General features: G+C 35.6%; 1 protein-coding gene across 1 annotated transcript in view; it reads right to left on the reverse strand.

Annotated features, from left to right (window-relative positions):
• LOC145680301 (uncharacterized) overlaps window positions 1–16,428 on the reverse strand; it is a 43,353-nt gene that overhangs the window by 11,933 nt on the left and 14,992 nt on the right. Inside the window, exons 3-6 of the mRNA XM_081750664.1 lie at window positions 16,118–16,215; window positions 12,987–13,258; window positions 6,811–6,914; window positions 5,721–6,061 (exon numbers count right to left, since the gene is read on the reverse strand). Of these exons, the coding sequence (XP_081606790.1) occupies window positions 5,721–6,061; window positions 6,811–6,914; window positions 12,987–13,258; window positions 16,118–16,215 (815 nt within the window). The remainder of the gene's footprint in view (window positions 1–5,720; window positions 6,062–6,810; window positions 6,915–12,986; window positions 13,259–16,117; window positions 16,216–16,428) is intronic.

The raw sequence follows: 16,428 nt of genomic DNA on the forward strand, positions 1-16,428 counted from the left end.
ATCAAATTGTTGTAAATTCTCAGCATCTCGCACTAAGCAAGGGACTGTAAATCCTTAATTCCTCGCAGCAAGCAAGAGTCTGTAAATCCTTAGTATCTTGCAGTGAGCAAAGAACTGTAAATTCTCAGTTCCCCATAGCAAACAAGGGTTGTAAACCTCTAGTATCTTGCAGCAAGCAAGGAGGCTTGATAGCTCGAAACAACGACTGATAATACTTTTTTTTTTTTTTTTTTTGTTAATTTATAGCTCAACCAAGATCAAAGGAAAAATATGCGTATGTTATACGTATGAAAGGTTTATTCATGCTTACAAAGATAGTGCTGTGCATTGTTGAATCGAGCCATCCTCCCACTCACAATTTCAACCCGAAGTTACAGAAGTAAGTCTAATCTCCGACAAAACGCACACACACAATGTTCAATAAAAATCTAAATGCTTTTAATGAATATTCAGGAAAATGTTATATAAAATTGGGGAGTAGGCGCTGTTATTATTGGCCCATTTTAACTGCAAGCAATTGAGACTATTGGAAATTCCCAGAAAAAAATAGACTATTACAATATAATTTATATATATATCTTTGTTGGGAAGGGGGTTAAGTGAGTTCTCATAGTTGATTGACTTTAACTGGACGAGTAGGGATTACGTGGACATCTCAATAAACACATACATCATATTTTGTTAAAATCCAAAAACATGTACGACAGTTATCATAGTACATTTCTTTAAACATGCAAGAGAAGAGAGAGGGGGTCCATTCTCTCGTTCTCAATTAATTTTAAATCCAAGTAATGGGAATGATTGTACAGACTCAAAAAGTATACCCCATATTCCATGAAAATCTAATATTTTTACGAAAGATTTCTTAGATAATATTTTCTTAACCTGAGGGGTGCGAATAATCACCACCACATTACTTAGCTAAATTTACAGATTATTCTTGACTCATTTTAATCTCAAGCACTAGAGATTACGGAAAAGAGTCAAAGAAAACGTATATTACATCGTATTAAAACTGAATGAATTTTTGAAAATTTCTCGTGGAACTCTAGGAAGATAAATCTACTACTTCATTCTTTACTGATTTTAACTACTTGCAGAGGGGATAATTTGGAAGCTTCAAAGGAAATGTACGACACATTACGCAAAAATCGAACATATTTGAACGAAAATTTTGGTGGAACATATTTTAGAAATTGAGAAAAGTGGGTGAATTCATCCTTTCATTCTTGGCAGATTTTGGCCCCAAACCTGGGGATATTCACAATGCCATAAAAAATATACACTGAGTTTTGTCATAATCGAATACTGTTTACTCGGTTTATAGAGCGAAGCTGTCTTACTTCCCACTTGCAAACTTGTAACATGGAAATTTACTCTCTTATGCCTGACGAATTGCAACTCCCAAACAATATGGTTACTTCTGCAAGTTGAACGAAGGCACATACTACGTTCCGTTAAAATTTTTTTTACGAGAGTTATCGTAGAATTTATGGACGGATGATGATACGAAGATGCTAACTGAGTCGAATAGTAGAAGCTTTGCGGGCTCCGGTGACTCAGTGGTAGAGCGTCCACCTCTGGTGCATGAGGTCCTTGGTTCGATCCCGGCTCACGCCAAGTGATTTTTGTGGTGGACAAACACCGTGTACGTGGGTTTCCTCGGAGTTCTCCCGTTTCCTCCCACTTTCTTCATTCCACCATTTTCATTCGTTTCTCATCATCACCGTTTCCTTTAGACTAGTGGGACGTAAAATTTAAAAAGAGGGAGAAGAAAGTAGAAGCTTCGCTACCGTTTGCTTCAATAAAAACTTAGTAAATTTTAAACTTTTATCAAGAGGAAAGAAAAATGTCGTAAGTAGTTGCCGTAAAATGAGCAACGATAGGTGCTGCTCATGTAATATCCAACATATGAACTCACTACCTTCTTTAAAAATAATAATAGTAAAAACTGAATTTCCCAGAAACAAGAATTTTTTTATTTAATGTCCGAAACAGAAGATACTACTGAACTGAAACTAGAGTATGATGATTAACACCAATCAAAATATTTCTGATATATATACCTCTATTCTAATATGAAAAATGTTAATAAAAGATACTGAAAGATTTGGTAGAATTGAGAAAGTGAGAGAAAACAGGAGCTTCCCGAGAAAATCCATGATCATGATTTCTCAATCATTGTAACTCATATGAGGTGGAATTGTACCACATAGTTTGTTAGGATGTTTGTGTTGAGGGAATGCTGTAAAAGTGTTAGTGTGTTTAAGTTGTAGATTTAATTTTATTTGGCAAATAACAACACAGAGTTTAGTGCCACTTGCAATAATTAATAAATGAAGATGAAGTGATGTTCATAGATTATTTCAAAATTTGTAAACAGACAGTAATGAGTTAGGTTTTATGATTAGGCAGATTATGATACTCAGTGATGCAATAAAATTAATTGGGTTGTATTAGATAAGAATAAACATGCAATTGTGTAGAGCCAATTATGGTAGTGACTTGATAGCCTACATTAGAATTGCACATAAACAAAATACGAGTCTGGTAGATGACTGTTATTGAGCATGCATTACTAGTTACTAAGATCTGCATTAACACGTTTGGATAAGAACTTATATGTATTAGTTGGCAACAATTTTATTCTTTCGTTCTTTAACTAGCTGAACCTGCGCTCTCTACACAGAACATCATTTACATATTGTAACCGGCCAGTTATAAACTTTTTATTTGTGTTGTACTTTGGTTTTAAATTTAATTTTTAAAAATAAATAAAACAAGGAAAAGGTTCCTTTACATAAATTTAAATTAAAGATATATAATAAAATGTTAAAAATTATTATGTAATTTGTTTGCGAATTTGTTTTTGTGCTGAAAACAGTTTGACTTACATAATGAACTTTCTCATTATGTAAATTTTGCGTAAATAACCAGGTTGTAAATAAACCTCAAGTAACAATCGTGGAACAATATCTTCAACAAAACTCAAGTATGTGCTTAAAAACTTTGTCAACTGTCAAAAATGTCCCTACACAGAAACCAATTCACAAACACCACATAACTAATCTAAAACATTAAAATTAGTCACACATTTGATGCTTATATCTTTTATTCACGCCTAAGATTTCCTAATTTAATATATATATATATATATATATATATATATATATATATATATATATATATATATATATATATATATATATATATATATATATTCTATCAAAAATATATAAAAAAAAGTTGGTTATGTTTAAAATACAAAAACCTCTCGCAATATACCCCAATTAAAATAAAGCTTAAGCATAACCACATGGTGGAAGACGCATTAGGTTACGCCTTTACAAAGATCCTAGGTTATTATAAGATCTTGAAAAAAATATGAGCATAACCACAATATGAGCATGAATCTCCTTGTCATTCCTCACAAATCTGTATATATCCCTTTACAGACACAAGTGAAAGACGTCTTGATACAAATCGGCAAAGGGTATCATAAAAGGGGGATATTTTCGATCATTTTTTCAGCATCTCGCATCGTTTGCAAGATTTGAGCCTACTTCCGGTTGGACTTTCTAATTCATGTGCGATCAGTATTTTCTCTTTTCTTACATGCAGTATGTAATAAGCAAATACATTACTCACACAATTAATTATGTCAGTGATATATGGTGTTCATTAGGCAAAACACTCCAAACAATAAGGATCCATTTTAGACTGGAGAAATGGTTATCATTCGTTTGTCATTATCATTTGGCCATGAAACAAACGCCGGAAATATACTAACCCTGTATACAAATGTGTGAAGTTGGGATGTATAACTTGTAGGATATAACGTTTTACTTTTTAAAATAGTTTAGTTTGCCCCTAAAAATGTAATAAAGAAATAACGGCCATTTAAAAAAAAAAAGAAAAAACAATTAGAACTGAACAACCTACACAAAATTTGCAATCGGTCAGCATCTTGCTAGAGTTTGTGGTTTGCGAGATATCAGTATCAAAAGAACTGGCTACCAGTGGCGGCTCGTGAGTATATGATATGGTAGTGCCAAAACGTACACAATAAATAAGCGCATATCCATAAAAAGGAGTACATGTAAAGGCACGAGTAACATTATTTTATTACAGTCACACACACACACACGCATTATATATATATATATATATATATATATATATATATATATATATATATAGAGAGAGAGAGAGAGAGAGAGAGAGAGAGAGAGAGTTATTTAGAATGAAGTTGTTTGTGCCTACAGTAAACTTATTATAAACATAAAACAGATTTTGTCCAGCTTGCGAACCCCCCCCCCCCCCCCAACAACACACGGAAAACTAAATAAAGGATTGGCTACATCACACCACAAATTCGAACTGTTTTTCAAATATATGTTCATGTTAAATTGATGCAATCTTTCCTTATTACAGATCACTTGCTTAACACACAATTTTAAATTAGGCATTTGCTTTCCGAAATTTCCTGCTTCCAGTTAGTTTGTCGTCATATGATAGGGATGAAAACGGATATTTCACTAAATTACTTGCCCCACTCATCGTAATGTATTGTTCTAGTTTCACGGAAAATAGTTACAAATATAGAGAAAGAAGAAACCAGCACTACATTTAAATACTCAGCATCAAAACTTCTCAAAAATATATTATTATAGGTCTACACACACCACATTTAACACCACAAACACTCAGAAGCACAATGTGTTTATGTTTCAATCAGGGGGGGATCATACCTGGTTTGACAACACAATAACGAAATAAATTCCAAATCGATTTTTGGGAGGGTCAAATCTAGATGGTACATATTGGTATGTAATAAGTAACTAGTTTGGAAACACTGCAATAGGAACAAGTGAATCAGGAGTCACGTGTTAGAATTCCAGGCGACTTAACTCCAAACCAAAGCCCCCTTTCCTAGAGCATCAAAACAGAAGACGAAACAAATCTCCCGCTTCGAGCCACCTTTGATCGTGGCACAAAACGCTAGTTATTTCTCCATGCTTTCCTCCTGCTCGCCAACTAACGAGCATGCGCACAAACCATTTTTAGAACAGTCGGGAGAGCACGGGAGAACTTGGCACAACAGAGTAGAGATAGGCCTATGTACTGCTAGCGTGCGAGTAATTCTGAGCGCATTCAATCACTGAGCGCGACTCAAACCAGCTTATTGTGAGCAGTGATGACTTTGCAAGTAAAGTATTGTGCATAAAATTAAAAAGTTTGTTATTTAGTAAGATACAAATATTATTTATATTATTTTTTGTATAATTTGTGGTAGTGCCACGGCACATTGGCTCCCCTTCAGCGGCCGCCGCTGCTGGCTACAAACATATAAACTTTTCTTGACCACAAACATACAAACCTAGCATTTTAGTGTATAGATTGTCAACGAATTATTCGAAATCCACTAACTTACCAACGGATAAGTTACCAGACCAGGCAAATGAAAATCATACAATGAAATCACCTGTCACAAGCAAACAATGGTTCATGTTAGAGTTACAAAAGATAGATGTGATAATCCATTTGCTAGTGAGGGATCTATCCAATTACAGCTAAGTGCTCTACTATTCGGCTACAATGCCCTCTACGTGAACTCAGTCCCATATATACTCCCACGGGAAATTCCACCCGGACCTCCCATACGAAAAACACTGTTCAGAAAACCAGTTGGATAAAGTACAAAAGACTTTGCTACCTACCTCTCTCATGAATTCATCGATATCTTGCCCAGCCATTTGAAGCATTTTCTGCTGTAGCGCTGTGGGCTGTGGAGTTCCCTTGGTAGGAATGGCCTGTGTTACGTCCTTCCCTTTCTCCTCCTCATCACTTTCATCCTTTTCTTTCTCTTCCGCATTCTCTTCGATTTCATCGTCCCCTTCATCATCTTCCCCTTCCACAGCGAATCGTATCACTCGCTGCCGTTTCTCCTTCTCTTTCTCTTTGTCCTTCTCCTTGTCGGAGGAGTCTCTGTCTTTCTCCTTCATTGGTTCTACGTCTTCCTCATCACTATCACGCTCCGTCTCCATTGGTTGGCCCTCCTCTGGAAATACAACAATAAAGTGAATCAATTTTAAATACTGTATTTGATACAAGTGGGAATGGAATAATGTGTTCAGTTACATACAACGCAACGAGTGAAAAAGCCCAAGTAGGTTAGAAAGCAAAACAATGTGTCTGGATTACCGTATTGGCACGTTAATCACTGCGCTACACAACTCATACCTAAGACCTGTCAGACATTTTCTCTCTTGAGGTCAGTGTTGTAATTCAGAATACACCATACTACTATTGTATTTAACAACGCAGTTCATATGTATGAACACCTTCATATGATGGTTGGATTAGGTGTTATATGAGAAACAAAAGAATTTCCTTATACCATGCTTCCAGAGGTGAAAATTCAATGTTTTTCCCCAGAATAAAAAGTTCAACTGGAACGCCGATCGAAACAAGTTTCCGGCTTACTATAAGGCCGAGCTAACCAATACTCTACCCAGTCCAACGAACAGCTGTAGGGACGAACTGCGGAGCATTATTGTTACTGCAGTAGCATAAGCATGGTTTTGATGCGCGGCCAAGTTGCACCTCATCCTTGGAGTTTTGTTGAATTGCACTTACAGAGTTGAATAGTATAGAGAACTTTTTTTGTTTCTCGAATAATATGATTTAAAAAAATAAAACAAAAAAGTTATTTTCTTTTTTACGAAATACCAAATTGTTAATTAGTTTCAGTAAAACTTTTAGGTGTTTATATTACTATGTATTCACAAACAGTAGTACACAACCTACCATCTTTGTGTTCTATATCATCATCATCATCATCATCATCATCACTCAATTCTGGAGGTGGTCCCGGTGGAACTCCTGGAGGTATCTTCTGCTTCGGAGGTGAACTGAATAAGAAAAAAAAAAGTGATTTTAACATTAAAACTTAACCAAATATACAAACACATCACATCACATACTACCAACTTGATTACTGAAAAAGGCAACAAGCATAAAATAAACCTACGGACAGAAATAGCAAAAGCTTCTCTCAAAGCTCAGAAAAGCATTTAAACAAACCACAAGCTAACTAAGAATATAAAGAAATGAGAACAGTATGATTGGCGGAAACACTTTCACTAAAATCTGTATTTATATATTTACTTACTTACTTATTCTAATATGAAATTAGAAAAATTAATTTTAAAAACATTAAAATAAAATTAATACTCTTACAAATTCGAAGCGAAGTAGCAAGATCCAGCGCATAACACATTCCAAAGAGTCATAAGCAAATATACAAATGCATTTAAAAAATATATAATATATAGAGAAGTAAAAACTGCATCGATACAAAATGTTACTACGAATTAGAATTACATTATTTTCACTTGCTTTTTACAGCAGAAGTTCTTTGTTAATACGAAGTAAACTTTTAATTATTAGAAACGTGAAGACAGGAACTGCTTGCGTGAATGAGCAAAAAATCTCATTCTACACTAGAAAACTGAAAGAACAGTCGTACACGCTTCCAAAGGCTACTGTTCTATTTCTTGTAACAGTTCCTAGCCTGGAATGAACTGTAGTACCAAGATGTTAATACAGATACTTGGGATGAAAGAAGAATTTGGCAAGAAGTTTTGACCTACTGAGGAACACGGATGTTACCGTTGAAAATGTTTAAGATTAATATTTATTTAAGAATATGATTTGAAGTATATTTATATTATTAGTAAAATACAACAACTTACTGCGTCCAAATATACTTTTAAGGACTAATTGTACTTACAATGAATTTCAAATGAAAGATACGTTAAATGCATGTATTCTTATAAGATTTTAATCACAACAGTAATGTATCAGTGTCAGTGGTAAATACAATTCTAAGAAACTACTTGTACATTACATATGTCGTCAACCCAAAAATTTTGGTGCAAAATATATAGTATGTACAGTAGTAAATCATTTAAAAGGAAAGTTGTTCCGAGTACAAATTTCGGTTACATACATAAGTAAAATTTAATGAGGATTCGTTAGGCTTAATGCAGTTTATTGTTATTAGTGTAGTTAAATTGAAGCAAGAGTTCCATACGTTCTATCAGTCAATATATGGCTAGTTCGCTGCAAGAATAGAAGATGAGGCTTAGTCTCCAGAAAAATCAAGGTAGTGGGTTAGCTAACCACTTGCCTGGCTAAGACAGCTTTTCCACCTGCCTTAAAAAATGAGTTTATATTGAAATTTCAGTTTTCTTACCGAGAATTAAGGCTGAGTATTTAAATAGTGTCTGAGATCACGGCTGAAGCAAAAATCTTACTTTCGGGGAGACACAGCCCACAAAAGTATTCCTAGAGGACACAATGGACTCTACAATCTTTCTTTCTTGAAAATTTCTTCATCAATTCTACCCTTTTTAATTTTCGTTCACAATTCAGACATTCACCAATAGCATTATGTACCAAAAACTAGCTATTGTATTGTCTCAACTTTAACTGTTATGATTACCACATATTCTTTTATTCCAGCTGCTTTTGTCTTTTTAGTACAGTAGAAACTGCTTTCAACGGACCCCTTATTAAACAGAAATTTATCTTAAATGGTAATATTTTACGGTCTCATCAATTTAGGGACGAGAAACGTGTTAAATTTCCTTCATTAAACGAAAACTGTGTTAAGTGGGCAATGGAAATCAAAATAAGTCTTTTAACACAAAGTTCCGGAATTCAGCACCATTAAGAAAGTTTTCAGACATCCTGTGAGAGGTCAGGTTTATATACACTACGTTGTCTGCGAAAAGGTCTTCATACTTTTGTTATCTTAAAAATTTTAACTTTTAGTTGAAAAAGTTCATTTCACTACGTAAAGGCCTAGATACTGCACGACTGTTTCGAACAAAATGCAATTTTCAAATGTTAGAAACTTATTCTCTAATTGTTCTAGAGACATAAAGAAAGAAGTATATATAATACAGTACGCATAATAGATCAAACACAAGGAAGCCAAAAGTAGGAGGAGAACTAAAGGAAAGACTACAGTTTTTGTTTGTTTCTTTGTTTGTTTGTTTGTCTTGAACGGAGGCGGTAAACTCATTTGCAGAACATTTGAGAGAACTATGTCATTTTTTCTGATCACTGTAAGTTTTGCATGTATTAATTCATAGCAGGAATAAATACTGTAATTGGATAAGATACATACAGAATTATAAAGGTAACCAAGAAAGGTCTGTCGCTTTTTCACCCATCACCTTTGAATATCGATGTCACCTAAGACATACCTGGAACGTGGGGCTTAGCGCTGTCCTGTAACAGGAGGACCCATTTGCGATTCAGAAGTGCTTTCTCCAGGGTTTGGAGTTTTTCTTGAACACGGCTTAACTGCTGGCAGTACACAGTTGCATTGATGCTCTGACCAACTGGTGGCAGTTTCCGATACACGATGTCGCGAGCAGTCCACCAAACACACAGGAGGACTTTCTTCTGGTGCAGTGCTGGTTTCAGCTGTTTGGGAACCGGTTGATGGGATGCTAACCAATGATGACGGCGTCGTGGAGTTTCGTACAGAACTCACTTCTCATCACATATCAACACTCTGTCCAGAAACAGCTTCTTCCTCAGACGAAACAGCAAAGAAACACATGTGTCTGCTCGCGTTGCCTACTGGCCCGGAGTCAAATCATGTGGGACCCATCGACCCAAGTTGTAGTGTTTCGCAAGTTGATGAGGTGAAGACGAATTGTTTCTCCACTCACACTGAATTGAAGTCCCAGTTCCTCACATGTCTGGCCGTGTTCGTCTCAATTGCCGCCTGAAGATCTTCATTTTGTAAATGTGTTAGTCTTCCGGCATGTGGTGCGTCTTCGAGTGTTTCGCCACCGTTCTTAAACTTGTTAAACCATCGCTGCACTATCCGCGTAGTCACGACATCCTCACCAAAGGCCTGGCATATCTTTTTCCCGCTTCAGCGGCGTTTGACCCCAGTTTGAACTTGTACAGCATACACGCCCTTATGACGCTCTGTGGAGGTCCCATGTTGACTTTGTCCTTACACAAGTTCACAATGTAACTGAACTACCACACCCAGCTAGTACGTTGGATACCCACACCAACAACTGACCTTCGCCTTATCTCCATTCGTATTCAACTCTCAGTTGAGAGCCAATTGAACACAGGCCTCCACAAAATGCGACAGAATTTTCTTAGTTTCCTTTATATAGTCTATCTCAGTATGTCTATTGTATGTGTGTACAGTAATCATTCCCATACCGTGTTCTTCACATATTTTCATTGCATTTTCTATTTACTACCCTGTCAATTCGACAGTGTGTGACACATAAGGGCTTATCGTAATATTATAGATTAGTCTCATACTGATATTAGACTATTTTGCGCCTAATTGCAACTGACTTCAATATTTATTTCAGCCTCACTAGTCTAGTAATTCAATTATTCTTTAAAGTGAATGTTAGCAAACTTTATAGTGTTAATTACAGTAGAGCGTCGATTATCCGAAGTAATTGGGGGACATGGATGTTCGGAAAACTGGTTTGTTCGGATAATCGAACTGTACATGTTTATTTGCCATGCGCGGAGCGGCACGCCTCAACTCTAAGCTGGCGCAGTTGTTGTTGTGAACAGCTTTGATACTGCCGCTACTTCTACAGCCAGTGCCAAACCGACAGAAGTGTGCTGATTGTTGAAACACAGCGACTGGCGGCTTGGCCGGTCAGCAGCGCCTTATGAAGGCCCCATTAGAAGCAATGTTCCGCCAGCGGTGGCTCAGTGCGGCGACTACTGTGGGAAACTTGGTTTGGGAGTGAGGGGGATGATGGACGGTAGGGTGGGAGAGTAACAGGTGCGAGCGAGTACACAGTTCGGTTAAGCGGTCGTTCGGTTGACCGACGTCCGGATAATCGACGCTCTACCGTACTCTAGTTGTAGCTGATAACTTCGAGAATTCGCACTGTTCTCTTCTACAGAGCAATCAATGAAGATGTGTTAGGACATTTTAGGTAGTAATTATGATCTAATAAATAAATAAATGAAGAAAAGCCTCTACCTTGGCCTAATAAATCTGAAAATATTAAACTTGAATGGCAACAAATCTTGTAGTTTACACTTGTATTCAATTTTTATCAGTGTCATCAAATCACAGAATAATTAATACAGCACAGACTATAAATTGTACGTGGTCCAGTTAGTGGTAAAAATCAACCTGAAGTTTTAACATTTATTATGGAGTTTGGTTTCCAAAACTCCTTCATTCAGTTCCCTTGTCTGCCCGTCCTTCGTCCGGGAGACAAAAAAAAATCTCAGGAACTATTTTCAGGAAGTATCTCAAGAACCATCAATTTTTTCCAGGATGAAGAGGGCCAAAAGTTAGCAATAGAGTTCGTTAATGGAGGTGATATTCACACCGGAAGTGGTGGAAATCAACCATTTCCGGTTTTAATGTTAATCACCATAGAGCAGAAACGGTAATAGATAGCGAGAAGCGGTTTCCTGCAATCGATTAAGCGTCCGAAGAATACATCTTCATCCTTAACTCTCTACTAAAACCGGAAGTTGTAAAAATCCACTACACTTCCGGTTTCAATATCGACCTACGTTGTGTAAAAACGATAAGAGATAGAGTGTCTTTTTTGGAATCGATTTAGTGCTCGCACATTAGGTACCATTCAAACCGGAAGTGAAAGAAATCAACCACTTCCGGTTGATCGTTATAGAGTAAAAATTGTACTAGATAGCGAGAAGAGGTTTTCTGTAATTAATTCGCATCCTCCCAAGAACATATTCCATTTCCAGTCTAATCTCTCTACTAAACCGGTGAGAAAATATCAGCCATACACACCAAATTCCTACATGTGGTGCACCTGTGACATTGCTGTCCGTTAATAAAATTATTTACAATATTATTTCAATCTTTGTTTAATTTCCTCTATTTGTATCATATCCATTCTGTTGGTATCACATCCAATTTATTTACCTAGGTTAAAAATGTGATTGATATCATTTTATAAATTGTCATTTGAAACCATTAGTCTCTAATAAAAAAAGTAATTCATGTTCGATTTTGTGGGATAATAATGTACTAGTCTTTTGTGAAGGTACGAACTGCTACATATAAAGGGAGTTCGGACTAAATTTGACATTTTGTTTGTTGTACATGTACATTTGGTGTCGGAATGTATTTGCCAGAGTTTAAATATGTTTTTACTCTGTCGTTTTAGACACCCGTGATGTCAAAAGGAACTGCAATGTTGAGTGGAAGCCGCCAGAATATTGGACAAAAGAATCACCTGCATCATGATGATCTGTACCGGCATCGAAATTCCGCAATCAAGACAGATGCTCAATGCTGGTGAACACAGTAAAAATGTCACGACACGAAATGTAGAGGTGTAACGTAGACTACAAAGACATGGCTGATAGGAAAACACATAGACGACGTTCCGATTGTCACCGAACACAAAACAATTGCACAAGGAAGTGATGAAAGACCCAGACAGGGTCAATCCGAATAGCTATATGAAATTGCTGCATAATGTGGTCAAGTCTTGGGTCGAGTGACTGACTGCTAGAAGACCCTACATCTCCCTGCCTACCATCGAAAAGATCCAGAAGTGATTGCTACAATTTTCTTTACGATTTCACCAGTCCCAACGCCCCTGGTTGCTATCTTATAGATTATTAAATGTAAAGTGTGATTGAGTAACAGCCGCACTGCCCGTAACATCAAGACCAAGGTTCAAAAGACATTTGAGGTTCTCCCTCGGAAGACAATGTGTGCCACATTGCCAGATTCCACAGGCACTTCAAGGCAGTTGTCGATGCTAATGGTGATTTCTTTTTTCATCGTTACCATATTTCACCAGCAACTGTTCAACTTACTCCCCCCGTTCCCCCCCCAAAAAAAAAAAAACTGTATATTTACCTCAGAGATGTAGCATATATTATTATTAAAAAAAAAAAAAAAGTCAACATACCTATACGCTGAAGTCTTTTTGAGAATGCCATGAGGAGGAACAACGCCTAATCCTGGAACTACAGTTGCTGGAAGCAGTGGCAAATCACTTGGGAGAGGAATCTGAGACGGTGGAGCATCTGGTAGCTGCACTGTTGGAAGAGGAATATCATCAACTTGAACTTGTTGTGCGTGACGTACTGACTCGTAATACGTGACGAGAGTCATACGTCGCTTTTCGTATTCCACCTCCAACCTCTTCAACTCAGCCCATTTGTCTGGATCTTCTTTATTCTGTAAGAAGATAGCAAATGAAATAAAAGAAAAAAAAAAATCAATGAAACACGAAAATGAAAAGTAACTGAATTCTCATTCTTCTATATAAGTAACATTAAACCTTTTTTTGTTACAATTATGAAAACTTTTAAAAATAAATAAACAAAAATAAGCGTGGATCAACTTCAGTTTAAGAGTAGGCCTGAAAATTCAAAGTTCCAATCCTTACATTTTACATCTTGATTCTTCCATGTTCGAGAAAAGCTGGTCCTGGATGCAACTTAAGATATAGATTGCTGGCTACTAAAAACAACATTGAGAAATTTAACCCTTAAAATTAAAGATTGTACTTACTCACAAATCAGTTATAACTTTCTCTTTAAATAAACATAGCTTATTATTGAAATTCAATCACCAAATATCGTAATCTCAGTCCTTAATAGGCACGCATAGTTTATCACTAAAACTCAATCTTAAAATAGCATGATCTAAGCCATATGTGTATGTCTGTAATCTTCAAAGCTATATCTTTTCAATTATGCTAGAGGATTTTTATTCAGTAGTGGATTTTTTGAGTGGGTCTGATGTTAAACGTAACCACTTACTCTCTTATTTTTAATCTATATGTATTTAAGTTAATATACGACTGAAGTTAAAATAGAGAAATATTCCTGACATATCTCCAAAACCCAAACTATTAATTAGAAACCTTAGAATTCATTTAGATACACTATCACATGTAAAATGCTAGACAAGAACAAACAGAAAAGACAGAATGGGGATAACAACTACCTAATGATGCCAAAGGTGAAAAAAAATCAATGCGATAGAATGTCAAATTATTCACAACTTCCAAATAATATTACGTAACTCCCAAAATAAATTAAGTTTTATGAGTTTCGTACCCGTTTCTAATTAATATAATATGTGCTCTTTTGATTTAGACAAACTTATTCAGTATTGAACTCGGATTTTTGTATTAACAAAGCATCTCTTTTTGTGATATAACTTAGGTACTCACAAACTGCGCTTTAATTCTTTCTTTGGCAATAATTTTAACCACGATGTCTTGGTATTCTACTGCATTTCTGAGAGGGAAATTAGTGATCTATTGCTCCTACACATTTTTGAAAATAACTTCAAGTATTAATTCTGAAAAGGATCCGCAGAATCTAACTTGTTATCTGTTACGCAAAAATGTAAATTTTAAGTTATTAATACCTTTCTATAGTGTTTCATTTGTAAAGCGGCGCCTTTATTTTATGATCTAATTTCAATAGAAGTATTAAAATATTGTTTCTGAAATTCCTTATGTAGAAACAGGGATCTCAACGAAAAATAATTGACAATTGAGATTTCCGAAGACGTTCATCATTTGGGGCTTATTCCACCATTAAATTTTGCAATTTTTCATTTGTGCCTTTCTCTGCGTAAATTTTGAAAAGTGAAAAGTTTTGAGTTTCACCATTACTCTTGAAGAACTTTGCAGTTAGATGTTATGCAACTGCGAAGTTGCAAAGTCTTTGCAAGTTGAAGATAGTATGTTGAAGAGTGAAGTTTGGACAAATAACCAAAACAGCCATTTGCTCATTTTCGTGGATGGAAACGTAAGAACATGTGAAAAAGTAATTTTAGTTTAATAGAACATGTTTCACTTAGCTTGCCCCTTCCCACACATTTGAACAAAAATGAGGATGTAGCTATGAATATAACTGAAAAATGAAATGAAATCTTTAGTTTTACGTCCCATGGTTATGCCGGTTAGGCTAAAGGAGACGGTGATGATGGGAAATGAATGAAATGGTGGAATGAAGAAAGTGGGAGAAAACGGGAGAACTCCGAGAAAACCCACGAGCACGGTGTTTGTCCACCACAAAGTCCACACGGCGCGAGCTGGGATCGAACCAGGGACCCCAAGCGCCGGAGGTGAACATTCTACCACTGAGCAACCGCGCCCCCCAACTGAAAAATGAAACAGAGTTTACTATTATTTTTTTTTAATTTTATTTTATTTATATTATTATTATTATTATTTGCAATGGAGCAATAAATAAAGCAATAATAATATTAATAATAATAATTGTGCAGTAACTACATCATGCAACAAGTTACCTTAACCATAGTGTGTAGTAGCTCTCGAATGCTTTTTCCGATCCAAATACATGAGTGGAATCTAATGTTTAAATTTCAAAAACCGCTATAAAAGCAGCATAGGTGGGAGTTTTTTAAATAATAATAATAATAATAATACAAGGAAGTATGACTGCAACTCCAAATATTGTAAAATTAACTCCTATTTCTTTAATATAGGAAGACTCACTTACAAGCCTTATTCTGATTCAATATATAATATGTTGGTGGTGTATAATTCTAATACGTAATGTGAATAAAAGAGATTAACTTTACATTACACGGTTCAGTAAGTATCCTTACGCAGACACGAAAAGTAGGACTGGTTTAGAAGTATTTAACAATACAAGGAATTGTTCTATCTTTACAGAGAAAGCATGCACGGTGCAATTGTACAATAAAACACCCACCAATCTGTGCTCGGTGGTCATTACAACTTAATATTACATCTAAATTGGGTAGATCTGGAAGTTCAATCCTTTTGGTAAGTATATAAAAATATGGAGGAAAGTAGATTAAAATGCAAAATTAGTAACTTGGTACTTTTTAAGTCACTGGCCCTGGAAGATAATGACAGCGGATAAATCAAAATACCGAAATTATCAGCAAACATGAAAAAAAAAATCTAATAGCATATGTAAAGTATTATTTAATATATGGTTTTCTAAACAAACGTACCAGCTGGAACTATTTACAGTAAAATTATTCAATATCTAACAAATCTTAGAAAAAGAACCTGATACTTACATACAATTTGAGAACTCTCTCGAAAGTGTCCTTCAACTTCTTTCGCTTATCTTTCAACACCTTTTCATTTAAAGGAGGTGGCTGTAACACGTTGTATTCTGTAAAGAAATAAGAGCATGTTAGTTGCAATGTACCCAAAATTAACCCAATGAAATAGATTAGATTTCGATCAATGCTTGTTACATTTAAGGAATTGGAATTATAAAAGATGTTCTATTTGTCGCTAAATCTAAGCAACGAATATTCAATCTCATCTCTAGGATGGAATAATCGACTATGTATTATAACGGTATCAATGTTATATATATCCC

The sequence above is a fragment of the Thermobia domestica genome, chromosome 3 (assembly GCF_964235325.1).
Source record: "Thermobia domestica chromosome 3, izTheDome1.hap1.1, whole genome shotgun sequence".
Lineage (NCBI taxonomy): Eukaryota > Metazoa > Arthropoda > Insecta > Zygentoma > Lepismatidae > Thermobia > Thermobia domestica.